Source organism: Eutrigla gurnardus (genome assembly GCF_963514095.1).
Source record: "Eutrigla gurnardus genome assembly, chromosome: 4".
Classification (NCBI taxonomy): domain Eukaryota; kingdom Metazoa; phylum Chordata; class Actinopteri; order Perciformes; family Triglidae; genus Eutrigla; species Eutrigla gurnardus.
In genome coordinates, this window is record NC_139918.1 from 20,988,053 (window position 1) to 21,001,605 (window position 13,553).

The 13,553-nt window shown below is 41.6% G+C and overlaps 1 protein-coding gene across 2 annotated transcripts; it reads right to left on the bottom strand.

The window, feature by feature from the left end:
- Window positions 1-2,856: 2,856 nt before the first annotated feature.
- cc2d1b (coiled-coil and C2 domain containing 1B) lies at window positions 2,857-13,469 on the bottom strand. 2 transcript variants are annotated; one of them, XM_084007526.1, is made up of 25 exons: window positions 13,374-13,469; window positions 12,957-13,085; window positions 12,733-12,877; window positions 12,235-12,338; window positions 11,145-11,258; window positions 10,925-11,068; window positions 10,184-10,517; window positions 9,755-9,873; window positions 8,787-8,865; window positions 8,326-8,412; window positions 8,002-8,147; window positions 7,750-7,822; window positions 7,304-7,585; window positions 6,958-7,130; window positions 6,582-6,707; window positions 6,266-6,324; window positions 6,079-6,195; window positions 5,676-5,749; window positions 5,514-5,572; window positions 5,354-5,405; window positions 5,071-5,170; window positions 4,716-4,806; window positions 4,486-4,608; window positions 4,362-4,404; window positions 2,857-4,259 (listed from the first exon to the last, which is right to left on the bottom strand). In XM_084007526.1, exons 2-24 carry the CDS (start codon window positions 13,017-13,019, stop codon window positions 4,393-4,395), a joined length of 2,676 nt encoding a protein of 891 aa, XP_083863652.1. In that variant the 5' UTR covers window positions 13,020-13,085; window positions 13,374-13,469; the 3' UTR covers window positions 2,857-4,259; window positions 4,362-4,392. The 2 variants fall into 2 exon arrangements, with proteins under 2 accessions (XP_083863652.1, XP_083863651.1); XM_084007525.1 differs by having other exon boundaries at window positions 8,323-8,412.
- Between the last annotated feature and the right edge of the window lie 84 nt (window positions 13,470-13,553).

Sequence of the window (13,553 nt, forward strand, 5' to 3'; positions counted from 1 at the left end):
AACTAAAACAGGAAGTGAGTGCTTTTCATAGGTATTGTATGTAGCTTAATGTCACTGTGGCAGCCGGCGGGGTCCTGAAGCGCTGAACTCTGACCTCTGTAGCACGGATGCTCTCAACAACGGAGACGTATCCACCGCTGGAAAGTCTGGACTTTTCCTCTAAAGTTACATTCCAAAAGGAAATCTACAAATCATCAGACGGAGGAGGTGGAGGGTAAAGTGAATGGGCTCAGTACCTGCAGCAGCAATTCGAGCATAACTTCATCAATCAGCAGATGGTTTACTTCATGGATAATATATGTACATATTTTTGTACAACTCCTCCTCCTCCATTCTAAGTGCATCAGTAGCCACCAGAGATCCTAGATACTACTGAAGTGACCGTCATTAACTCCTTTGACTTGACGCTCTGTGAAATATCGTTACACAAAAGGCCCTTTTTTGTCCTGCAGTAGAAAAAGGTTCCAATGCTTTATTGATGGACTGGATCTGTACATAAAACTGAAGGGGGGAAATCAGTTTTTAACTCATCAATCAACTCATCAGCTTCAATATCATCAGCATTTGTTGGACAAGCTATTCAAGTCATCTTAAAGAGAATAACTGAACTAAATAAGAACTGTATTAAATTGCAGAAGCAGTGCACTGGATTCTAAGCCATTAACAGGAGAGTGAAAGAGTGCCGGGGGTCGCCGCCGTGTCCTGGGAGAAGTTGTTTTTTTTGTTTGTTTGTTTTCACCGGCAGAAAAGTTTAGTATTTGAAAAGATTTGGGGTTCCTGCAGAAACGAGAGTTTGATTTGACCTGAAGCTGAATGTATTTCATCTCACATTTCCTTTCAACTTTATCAGCCTTCCAAAGCCCTGAAATCATGAACATCCTGCTCCAGACTTTTCAAAACTTTTCAGACGTACGTAGGAACCCCGGAGATGGGAAAATGTCTTAGTGGATTTACGAACGGGTCGCTGCATCCCGTCTTTCTGCTCTGGACTGCGCTCTCCTTCAGCAACATGGACCTGGAAAAATATAAGAATGTATTCCTGCTGTTTCTGTTTAAAATCTGCAAAACGTGTTTTGTTTCTGGCTAAACTAATCACCAAAAACCACCCTGTCGTGTCAAAAAGCTCTGTACAGTAATCATTATGGCAATTTCTCCATCTTAAATCATGCTAATATAAAACCAGAAGGGGCTATACAACAACAACAACAACAACAAAAGTACTGTTAATACAGTACAAGAGGTTTTGTTGAAGCTGTTTAAAAAAAACAATCTCGTCATCACAAGTGAAAATCAGACAATCACATAAAAATCTGCAGACGAGCCGATGCTTCTAAATTAGACCTGTAGCCGTTCTGTATTAGTTGATTAATCAATTTGAAGTATTTTTAGGAGCTACTGTAGCAAAGTAATGTTAGTGAAGCGGATTTAAAATGTTCAGTAATGACTGAATGAGAGGTCAAAGGTCACCAGTTCTGGGTTTATTACTGTGATCATACCAGAGTTGGTGTATCTCAATCACTGTGTCTTCACCGTTTGACGTCGATCAGCCGCCGCCGGCCGTTCTGTTTTTCTATAATATAGCATTAACGAAGAGGAGACACGAGGATTTATTTTTCTGACTTTCTGTTACGTTTTTATTTCGGCATTATCTGACGTGTGCAATATGTCCTAAATCCAAAAGAAAAAGGTGCAATTTGTTGGACTGAAAAAGTAGCATTTTTTTTTTTTTTATTAATTTGTAAGCTGTTACTATCCGACTTATAACACTGCATGCAAACGAGCTCGAAGCGGCGAAGAGAGGAAATCAACTTTGCATTTTAACAGTTTTACATTCTAGTTTGTGGATTAAACTTAAAACACAAATCCACTCGTTCAGTTCAGTCGTTGACTGGGTTCTGTTAAAATAATTCTCATTTTCCTTTTTTTACTTACAGTCAAAAGTTTGAAAAGCCAAAAACCCTGTACATTCTTTTTTCATTTACACTACAAATGTCAAGAAAAGTTGTCTATATCAAAAAACTGTAGTATATGTAAAATAAAAACTTATAGAAAATTTAAATGAATTTTGTTCAGGTTCTTCAAAGGTTTCGTTCCTAAATCCTTTATTTTTTCACTGAAAGAAAAGACTTTAAATTATTTAGATAAGGTTATTATTAAAGAGATGATCATTTTAGTAAATACAAACAACTTGACATCATCGATCTTTGTAAACAAGTATGTTTCAACAGAAAATAAATGATGGGTAATGGTATGCTTTAATTATTCAGGCAATTATATAAAACTTAATGTTACATTGATTCATGATGTTTTCCTAAAAAGGAGAAACGGGGAAATGTGACCACGATAGTGTTGAAAATGTAGCAGACATTTTTGATGTAAACCTGTTGGCTCAGTGTTTTTGTTGTGGTTCCTGTGTAGCACATATCACAATGCTGCAGTAAAGGGTCAGTTCACTCAAATTATTCACAAAAAAAGTTGCTCCAATAAAACTACTTGTGGTTGAAGTTCAATCCAATTGGTTTCCCAGGCACTTTAAATGTTATTTAAATGTCCATGGTAGTTTAAGGTTAAGATTTGAATTTCATTGTCCTCCTTCTACTGTTTTCCATGTTGCAAATTCAAAGGTTCAACTTTAAACAAATTAAATCTGCATGGGTGTGGGATATCACAACGGGTCATTAAGAAACTAGAAATCCTTCCTGTAATTTGAGTGAACTGGCCCTTTTTAAAAAAATAAATAAAAATGAAGTGTCCATCCCAATATTCTACCTGTTGCATAGTTGTAAAAAGTAGTTCCATACATTTACAAAGTAATAGTTTGACATTTTGGGAAATTTTTATATTAATTTTTATTGAGAGGTCAACGATAACATTGATGCCACTCTTGTTTAAATCAGGAGGTGATAGGTTAGCTTAGCACAAAGACTGGAAGTAGGGCTAACAAATAGCCTAGCTGTGTCCAAACTGTAAAATAAAAGACCTGCCAGCACCTCCAACCCACACTGATGCGAGTCTTGTTAAATATATAGCTTTGAAAGTGTATTTATTTTAACTTTGGAGACAGACTGCCTGTTCCCCCCTGCTTCAAGTATTTATGCTAAGCCAGTTGTGTCCTGACTCAATGCAAGAAAGCAAATAAGCGCATTCCCAAAAGGTTAAACTATTATATGAGCAACTCAAATATGAACCGGGCGCCATCAAAGTTAAGTCAACCAAACATGTTTACTGAAACATGAACCATCTTATCAGCTCTGTTATAATGGATGTCTGCCTTAAGGTAAAATTAATATTTAGCTTTTTAGACGTTGACAATTAAAGCTGAACACGTGTCCTATTGAGTGTAAACGAGGGAAATATAAATCTAAGACAGCTAAAGCCAGATACATAAGTGCATTTTAGTCACCACATTAAAGTACTTACTAATCAAGTCAAAGGTACCCAAAATAAGAGTGTGTAATGTGTGTATATATATATGTATATATATATATAATATAATACATATATATATAATATATATATTTATAACCGTACCTTTTATATGGCTTACTCCTTTAAAACATCTATGCATCTGCCTGCATTTTCATACTGAAAACCAGATAAAAAATGTGTGGGGAGGAAAAATAACACATTAAACTCGGTCTGCGTCATCGGAACAGGTTTGGCAGCTACAGTTCAAATATGCAGGATTTTACAGCAACAGTGATTACTTTGGTATTAGTGCATAGGTGCAGTTCTAGATACCAGAGCTGTAATAATATGAGAAATATGTACACATTCTCCGATATATGAACTCAAGACATGTTGGGCAGCAGGATCAGGTTATAGCTCGACACTGAGCCCCTTTAGCAGAGGACGTACTGCCTCCAGGAGGTGGAGTGATGCATAAGGTGACCGTTTTCGGGAGGCTGTGTTGCCAGAAGAGGTTTCTGATTTAGGGAGGTGTCACCTTTTTTGCCCTCAAGTCTGCCCTGATGCATCACAAGCTGTATATCTGCATCCAATCTGCGTGAATCACCAGCGACGACACAAACAAGAGAACAAGTAATCGTCCGTCAGCTGGTACGAGACCAAAGACAAACCCGCTGACCTACGGTGAACAAGATCCATGTCTCTTCCTGGTGGACTGCAGTGTGAAAAGGAGCTCTCGTGTCAAAATGTGCAAAAGTTTTAACAAGTCAAAGACCCGCGGAGGTCCGAGTCAAATCCGAACAACTGACCGTCCTCATCACATCCCAAATTCTGTCCTCCTCAGTGTAAATCTGCAAGATTAAACAAGACAAAGAAAGACATTTTTGTTTTTTGACATTTTTTGGTAAGCTATGACTTGAGCTTTTAACAAAAACAAAAAGGAAGACAATTACCTTTATCTTGTGAATCATCTTGCAGCAGCATCTAAACCAAAACCTTGGAGAGAAAAAGAACGTCAGACTTTTTACATTTTAAAGTCCCCAGGTTCGTCGTTTCAGAAAGCATGTTTCCTGTTACCTGTGAGTGGTCGATCACCAGCCAGCGCTCGGTGCTCGTCTGCAGGTCCTGCCCACTCAGAGGCTCCCGCAGGCGGATCTTCACCTCAACATGACCTCCTGTGGCTTTACGACCGTCCATCACCTGACATGAGGGTCCAAGTTACGGATGTTTACTGCTCAGTGAACTGGTCAGCCACCATCTCTCTCTCTCAGCTTTGTTTCGTGGTCTTGTTTTTCCACCTTACTCACCTCTACGATCTCCCTGATTTCACTCTGCGACTCCAGCTTTTCCAGCTTGATGAGGGCCGCCCCGATCGGTTTGTCGCTCCGCAAGAAACCACTGTGAGACGACGCAGAGCAGCAGTGTTACTCCGACTAACATCCGTTTACTTGTTTCAACGATTCAAGATGCTCTGCTGACCAATCTGGACATTAAACTGGAAGTAAAACTCAAATGTTTTCCCCTTTCCAAGGAGAGCCTCCGGGGATTTACGTTCAACTAAAATGATTACTGCTGACTATATTACTATGTCGGGGATTTGAAGACACATATTTGATGAGAACATGACATTCAGTGCCAGCGACCTGCTGTCACGTGACTCACCCTTTGTGCAGAAGCTCCAGTTTGAGGCCTTTAGACGTCACCACTCGCCTGAAGCTGCGGTGGTTTCGGTTGATTGAGAGGGTGAAGCTCTGGTTGAATTCTGCTTCAGAAGAGATCACATATGAAGACTTTATCAAGTCATTTAGACGCATATTTTATTTTATTTGACCTGAAATTCTTAAGTCATTAAATATCAAAACAATAATTTCTGTATCTGGTAAGAAATGTCACGGTAGCAGGTCTGAATAGAAGAAGCAGGTAAATCTACAGCGAGGTCGTTCACCTGGGGAGTTAGTGTTCTTGATGACGGCCGTTCTGTGTTTCTGCGGCTGCTCCTGGAAGAGAAACACAGAAGACAAACTCAACACTTTAAGCAGACAATAGTCTCTGCAGCCTGCAGCGGCAGTGAGAGCTAAAAACGAGCTGTAGTCTGAGTCTCTTACTGTGCTGGGGTAGGGGAAGTCGAACTTCACGTATGCATCCAAATCGTTTGCTTGGATTCCTGAAGGAGAAAGAGAACGTTGATCACAGTTTTCAGGTCTTCTAGATGCCATGTGGACTTGTACTGTATTTAAGGCCTGATAGATGAAGATATTGGTTTTTACCACTTGGAGCAGGAAGATTAATCCCTTTGACGATGACGACAACCATGTCGGTGCTGCTCAGGTCTGGAAATATCCTGAAAGGAGGGAGGAAGGTCAGCAGTGGTGAAATGGACACTAGCACTCGCTACCAGCTCAATAATAAACATATAGTTGAGTCGACACCTCTGAACTGAACATCGGAATCTTCCTAAATGTAGAATTAGTGGCAAATCAGTTGCAATGGTTTATTTAATAAAGTGTCAAGGGAGCGTACATATTTAAACAGTTTAAATATTTAGAAAAACATTGACTTTACCCCGGGCTCTGCAAGCTTCTGTTTGTTTTATATCTTCACTAATGAATCAGAGCCGTTTTGAGGATGAAAGACTTGTCGTTGAGTGAACTTTTGCAGCACACGTCCTACCTGACGGTGTGAAACGATCTCTCCTCGAAGTGATGCTTCGGCGGCGGCAGACCTCTGGACTGGGCCAGCTTCAGGACCTCCAGACTCTTCTTACAGCTCTCCGCCATCTTCTCAAACCTGGAACGCACAGACATCATCAGCCATTTATAACACCATACTGTTGTTGGTCGCTGTGTGTTTTACTTACTTTATTGTTTCCGTGACGTTCCCCAGGTGTGTGAACTGCTTGCAGTGAGTCATGCATTTCTGAAGAAGAAGAAGAAGAAGAAGAAGAAGAGGGATGTAATTGTACAATGTGTATATTTATAGAATGCTCATTTAAATAAAATCTTGTTTTATGTTTCCTTTTACTGCCAGTTCATGCACTAACCGAATAGATGCTCCCCAATATATTTTGCACTTTGATCATGATACATGATGACAAGTCAATGAGGTATGAATTTGGTGATAAGAGTAATACAAGTCTATCTGATTTCAAACATAAGCCTATCTGCCATTTTTACCTCGTGCTGCTCTTTGAGGATCTTGGCCAGCTGTGTGTAAAGCTGCTCTGCTTTCTCGGAGATCTGCACGTCACTGTGATGAACCAGGATGAAGTCTTCGTCTTCGTCACCAGGGGGCGACGGCACCTACGGGTTACAGCATAGCCGTGAATTCACATCGGACATAAAATCATGTTTGTATTTTGAGGAAGAGCAGAAATAAAACCCCTCATCTCCACCATTGTCCAAAAAAGTGCACCTTTGCTCAGATCACCAAAGTTATGTTTCCTTGGGGATTTTTTTTTTCTAATCTAGAAATCTAATTTCTAACACCAAGCTGGGTTTAGGTAAATCCTGAAAGGATTCAGTAGCAGAGTACATTTCCCCATCTGCTCACCTTGCTGATGTCCACGGTCTTGCCGCTGCGTGCGACCTCGATCATGGGGTCGAAGCCCTTGGCGGTGCGGAGGAAGATCTTGGCCTGCTCCATGTCATTCTTCTGCTTCGCCTGCAGAGCCGCCTTCATGTACTGCTTCTTCCTGCCCTCCAGGAACTCGAGCTGCTGACCCGCTGCAGGACGAAGAAACACAGACAGTAAACAGTGGGGATCAGGTTCATCTCTGCAGGAATGCTTCATATGAACAGTTATGGCGTGTGCGTTTATATCTTCTAATATTTTAATTGTCACAGGAATTAAAAAGACCTCTGTGCTTCAGGAAAAGTCTCTATTTTGGGGGACTGACCTGATGGTGGGAGTCCTTCTCTGGCAGCTGCTGTTCTCTCAGGGGAAGCGGACGGAGACCTTCCCCGTCCTTGCCCCGGGGTGGGGACGTCTAACATGGGCTTCTTTGGCTTCTCGGGAACAGCAGGCTTACACTGAGAGACCACCGCTCCTTCCTCCTCTTCTTCATCATCATCTGCTACTTCGGCAGCATCCGTGGAGGCGAGCTTATCGGCCGCCTCCAGAGCAGCAATGAATCCCTGCTCTGCTCCCGTCGCCTTCTGGCCCGGGATCGGAGGAAAACCTGAAAGATAAAAGTGATTTATAGCGCGTTACCGTTCTTAAACACCACATTCCGTGTCGTGTCGTTGGTTCGAGTACAAAAACACGTCTTAAATCACTGATACAGAGACGACAGAAACAGAAGCACAATTCAAATAGATTTGGAAAATGACAAAAGAATCTCACCAGGAGGAACCGGCAGTTCATCAAAGTCCACCGCTTTTCCTGCTTTGTGAGCTCGGATGGCACTCTGGTATTGCTGTAGGAGGAGAGAGGACATTGTTATTATTTTATTTTGTCCATTCCTGGAATTTACTGAATGCATCTGAAATCTCTGATGCATATTTTGTTATAAAATGCTAGTTTCATTCTATTTATTATTATTAAAGGCACTTTTGACATGATTCTTTCTGGTAGATTCAGAAATCAGACATCTACCTTGGCGATGCGGTCGTGCATCCGGGATTTGCGGTCGTCTCCGCTGGCTTTGGCCTGATTGGACGCCTCCACATACTTGGCTCGTCTCTGCTCCAGAGCCTCCAGCACGTCATTGGCAGCTGCAGGGGCTGACGGGGGGGCAGCGGCTGAGGGCAACAATGTTGTTTCTCAATATGTGTTTATTGTTTCCTTCTCTCTGAAGTGACTTCTAGTGTTGACCTCAAGCTCACATTAGCTGGCTGATACAAACTATTGTTAAGAGAAGTAAGCAAATATTCCAGCAAAGCAAATACATATGATGCTAAATGTTGATATTTTTACTACCAGCTGGAGCTGCTGTAACCAGTTGGGTGACATCGATGTTTCGTCCGGAGGGAGGTTCCTTCATTGGAGCCGAGCCTCCTCCTGCAGCTGAAACACAGTAACACCAGGCAAATGGAAACATAAGAGAAGCAGATACAACACTAGTTTGTCTTACTTATTTTAAAACACGACTAATTTCTTCGTTTACATTCCCTTCCTGGATGACACTTGTGACCTCTGTTTGTTTTTTTAGTGTAATTTATTCTCATTTCTTTACTTCTTTAAAATGATTAGGGCTTCTGTTAAAAATGAAACATTTCACATAGTTATTGTTGTGCAGTTTCCCAACGTGTTGCTCCCGTTGTTATTCAGGAATGCTCTGTTTTTTCTCCTCCTGTGTATCATCTTAAAACTTCAGTTTTTTTAAGAGGGTTAGATATTGTGCTCCCTTGGTTGTGTTTCACTTAATTCACATTCCTCACCCTGTCCTGGAGACGGAGGAAGGCCACTCAGGTCGACCGCTTGTCCTTTCTCCAAAGCCTCAATCACCACATCGAACCTCTGCACCAAAACAAACACGACAAACGCAAACTCTGTCAAACATAACGATGGTCTTTGTTTTTGGCATGTTGCACATACTAGAGAGGGAAATCCTGCAGTCATCATATCTCACTTCCTTAGACATTAAAAAAAACATGTAAATATGTTTAATTTAATGACCGATGTCTGGTTTATTAAGTTTGACAAGATAATAATATAGGAAATCATTTTTAAGAAGAAATGAGAAAAAAGAAAAAACATTTTTTGCAGTAAACCTGCGAGTCATCCGGTCACGTAGACAAGTGCTTATTGTCACGAATGCAGCTGTGGCCACATTCCTACAAGAGAAACTTGCTTTGCTTAGCAAAATAGTCTGAATGTTTGCTTCCAGCACAAACAAGGCTTTATTATGGCCATCCAGCTTGCAGTGAAATATAGGTAGATAAGAATCCAGACATTTGTTTTACTTTAAAAACAGCTCTGCCTCAGTAACTATATATACATCTTATTTATTGCTAATAGAAAGATAATATTGCTTTAGCCTGTTGATATTTAATCTTTTTAATAATGCCTGCATCCGTTTGTAAAAAAGCATTGAAACTATTTTGCTCAAAATAAATAAATATGCAATCTTGAAATTTCCAAAACATCCTTGAGATTCTACAAGGAAGCTGTCAGGTTAAACACAAGATTTCTTGCCATTTTTAAGCACATTTCCCCCCACAGTTATCCATTACACCATGTTAGAACAACATTATTCACTGACAGCGTTAACACAATGCAGGCACACATAAAACCTATTTTAAGGAAATTCAAATTTCAACGATACAGTGCAGTGATAAAAAGTCTGCACAGGAGACACAGTCGTGGATTTAAAGCTGTCAGTCAGGGTTGTGGTCTCTCTACTCACCTTGCTGGTCTTAAAGTAACGCTTAGCTTGCTCCACGTCTCCCTGCTTCTTGGCTCTCAGTGCTGCCATCTTGTATTCTTTCTGCCTCTCCAAAAGCAACGTTTTTGTCGCCTCGCTCGCTGTGGATTCACGAGGACAGAAACGCAGAGCAAATACCTCAGTGAAAGCCCACATTCATCCCAGATCCAGAAGCTAACAATGTGTGTGTGAACTGTAGAAAATGTGCTGGCATACAGAATGAGCATCAAATATATCAAAATAAAATATTACTTGTGGATTATTTTATCTAATGCACGGATATTTAATCAACTGGTCTCAAATTGGGGGCAAAATTAATGAAACCACCTACATGTCTAGCTTTTTACCGCTTTAGTGTTTTTACAGTTACGTTTACTGTATCTAACTTTGTATAATCCATCTCACACTGACCGTCTGTCAGACTGGTCTGAGGCTGGTCAGCAGGATCCTCCGTCTGCTCCTCTGGAGATGGGACGGTGCTCAGCGTGGGCAGGGTGGCCAAGGACAACTGCTCCTCTTCACTGCTGGGGGTGATGATCTCCGGGAGAGCGGCCGCCGCCGTCTCCGACTCCCCCTGCTGACCTGTAGGTGCGGGTTCAGGAGGCAGGGGCACGGGGGGAGCAGGTCGATGGGGAACAGCGGGGCGAGAGGCGGCGCTCGGAGCTCCGGTGGCAACGGGCGGAGGGACCTCCGCCTCGTCCACGGGTCGCCCTTTTTTAACAGCAGCTAGCATCGACTGCAGAGTCTGTAGAGATCAGCGCTCACAATCAGTATCGTCTGCAATAGTACAGGATGTCTGAAATCATTGTTTTCCCCATTCTATTAAGTATTACATTGTGGGGCTTTTCAACATTTGTAAGTACAGAATCAACAAGTATTTCTTAATGGACTATACACATTTATAAACTTATTTAAAAATATACAAACTTTAAGATTTTACACCTGTTAATGGACTATAACGTACCTATAAAGCAATGGTTCATTGATTATTTACCATAATAAAGCCTTTAGTTACAACCAATAAGCCCTCATAACGTGACATTTTAATCCCATGATAATGCAATGTTTTTTTTGTGTGCATTAATTCATAAGACAATGCTGTAATTCACCTTAATCATATATACCTTGTCATGAGAGAGCAGTTTTACTCACCTTCAGGCCGCGATCGTATCTTCTGGCTTTCGAGGTCTCTCCTGCAGTCTTGGCGTTTTGCAAGGCCGCCTTGTACATGACAATTCTCTCCATCAGGGTGTACTCCAGGCTGCTGGGAACTGCTGCCGGGATCTTCACGCCATCCTGCTTCATCAAAACAAAAAGGCGGGTCAACGCTTTCTGAGCGGCTGTTAAATCTATGCTCGAGGTCAATGCTGACCTGTGTCAGCGGCGACTCCGGTGTTTCAGCTTGAGGAGACTCAGCGGTGGCAGAGGATGTGGAAACGGGCTCATCATCGGCTTCCCCATCACCCACCACTTCCTGTAGTTCTGCCTGATGGGGGGGAAAATACAGCAACTGATCAAAGGCAGACTTTGATCGTTCATATGCAAAAGCTGGATTTCATAAGTGTGAGACAAGTTTCCAGTTTCAGTAAGAGATGCGCAGGTTGGACAAAACATCTGCACGTTTCGGCTCTGTGAACCAAAATGTGCAGATGAAAAGAATAAATCAGTTGAAGGTTTAATTACACCGGAATTCTGACACAGATCATTATCATAGTTACTGGGACATTTGCACAGGCATCATTTTACATACATGCCTACCGGGTGAGATTGAGTTTTGCATAGTCTTCAGTTTATTGGTCATGAGCATGCCAGTAATCAGGTGAACCTCTGATCGTCATCATAGCCAATTATTGCATGTAAACTTCTCAACTCAACTATCTTTGTAGGAATATCATCATTATGAAAATAATTAAAGGACTTTTTCTTGGGTTGGCTAGACTATATTTCATACTGTCTTTGCAGTGAAAATGAGATCAAACAGTGGCAGCTTATTCAGGAGGAAAGACAAGAGTCCTCACTAAGATTAAGAAAGTGGAAACACCAGCTTCCTGGTGATAAATGTAAAATGTTGACACTGGGATTGCTGTGGGGTTTATTATAATTATACTGCATCCATGAATGAGCCAATGAAGTGCCAAATTCATTAAACAGGAAAGTGTTTTGAAAAACAAAGACTACTGAAACTTGTTGTCTGAAACTTATTGGTTTCGTGCATTTGAAACAATTTGTTTATTTCCGGCCTGTGTGTGTGTTAATATATAAGAACTCCCAAAATTCCCCTCGAGTGATGAATAAATTATCCTTCTACTTCCTTAAACCAATCAAACACCCGTTGGAAATACTAATACATTTGATTTGAAGTACAGCTACTTGAATTAATTTCAGTGTATTTAAAATCATGTGTCTGGTAAAAGCCAGCCACAAAGCCAGGCATGAGAGCAGAGATGATATATGACACCAACCAATAGATCTTCATCGTCTTCCAAGTTATTGTCATCGTCATCCTCATCCACATCTCTCATACACTCATCGGCCATTCTAGCGATGTCTTCCATGGGCAGCGGGCCTACGACACAAACATCATTCCATGTTTTTCCACTGTGTTTGACTGGGAGATCAACACCACATATGACATGATCATGTAGTAATAATGCAAATGGCAAAAGCCTAAAGTAACATTTCTTGTTCACATTGCAGCAGGAGGTGTTCAGCAACTTGGATGGATCACATTATATTACATTATCAAAATAAGATGGACACAAAGAATATGTCCACACATGTCCTGTGGATCTTCTTTTTAATAAAGAAATAAAGAAAATGAACATTTGGCTTCACCATTCTATAGCTTGTCCACCACTACTTACATATTTATGTCTTAATGTATAATATGCTAGTGACTCAAATCACAAGGACAACACAACTGCAAGAGAGGGACTGTTTCTAGGACTTTTAGCACTCACTTTTCCCCTTATGCTTGGCTCTTCCTCCAGCTGCATCTTTATTCCCAGTGATGGCGGCAAGTTCAGCCTCCAAGTCCGGGTCGTCCAAATCCCCATCCATACCCATCATCATCTCCTCGGGGTCCAGCTCTACAAACAGACCCATCTGGAAAAACCCCACGAAGTAAGAGATGCATTTCTGCTAAAGTCAAGAGACCTATCTCCATCGGTGTTGTTGTGCTCACCTGTTTGGCTGCAGCAGCGCCCTGGCCTCTGGGCTGCGGAGCTCGCTTCTTTTTACCAAACATGTTGTTGTTGTTGTTGTTGTAGTTGTGACTTGCAGTTTGACAAGCCCTAAGCGACACCAGCGAAACCTGCAAACACAAACACATGGAAATAATCTGCTTCCTGTCGCGCAGTGTCATCAGTGTGGTCCCAGTAGTTAAAGTCATGTGAACGGTTGTCAGGTGGCTCCCAAACAGACCAGTTACTGGCTCATACAAGCCCAACTGACGGCTGTTAGCCGAGCGGCTAGCTGGTAGCTAACCATGTTTTTCGCCTGTAACTCGAAAAGTTTGTTTACGAGGAAAGGAAGACTGCTGTCGCTGTTCGCAAACCTCGAGGAGAGTTTGTTCCAGCTTTAACGGCACGAGTGTCTTTACCTGCTCGCTCAGCACGTCATCAGGTAGCTTTCAGAGGAACAGTTTCATTACTGCGGTTGTTGGACCAGGGTTTGACATGAGCGGGTTGAGTGCGCATGCGCAAAGCGAGGGAGCGTCTAAGGCTAGTTTTAAAGCTACATTCCTCGTTTATATCTGCGAGGCAATGAAAGTAAAAAATAA

Bases quoted from the DNA above. Each gene is read 5' to 3' on its own strand.
- cc2d1b (XM_084007525.1), bottom strand. From the start codon at position 13,019: ATGTTTGGTAAAAAGAAGCGAGCTCCGCAGCCCAGAGGCCAGGGCGCT. The intron at 12,339-12,732 runs GTGAGTGCTAAA...TTTGTGTCGTAG, and splicing joins AGCCAAGCATAAGGGGAAAA to GCCCGCTGCCCATGGAAGAC. The intron at 7,823-8,001 runs GTAGATGTCTGA...CTCCTCCTACAG, and splicing joins TGCACGACCGCATCGCCAAG to CAATACCAGAGTGCCATCCG.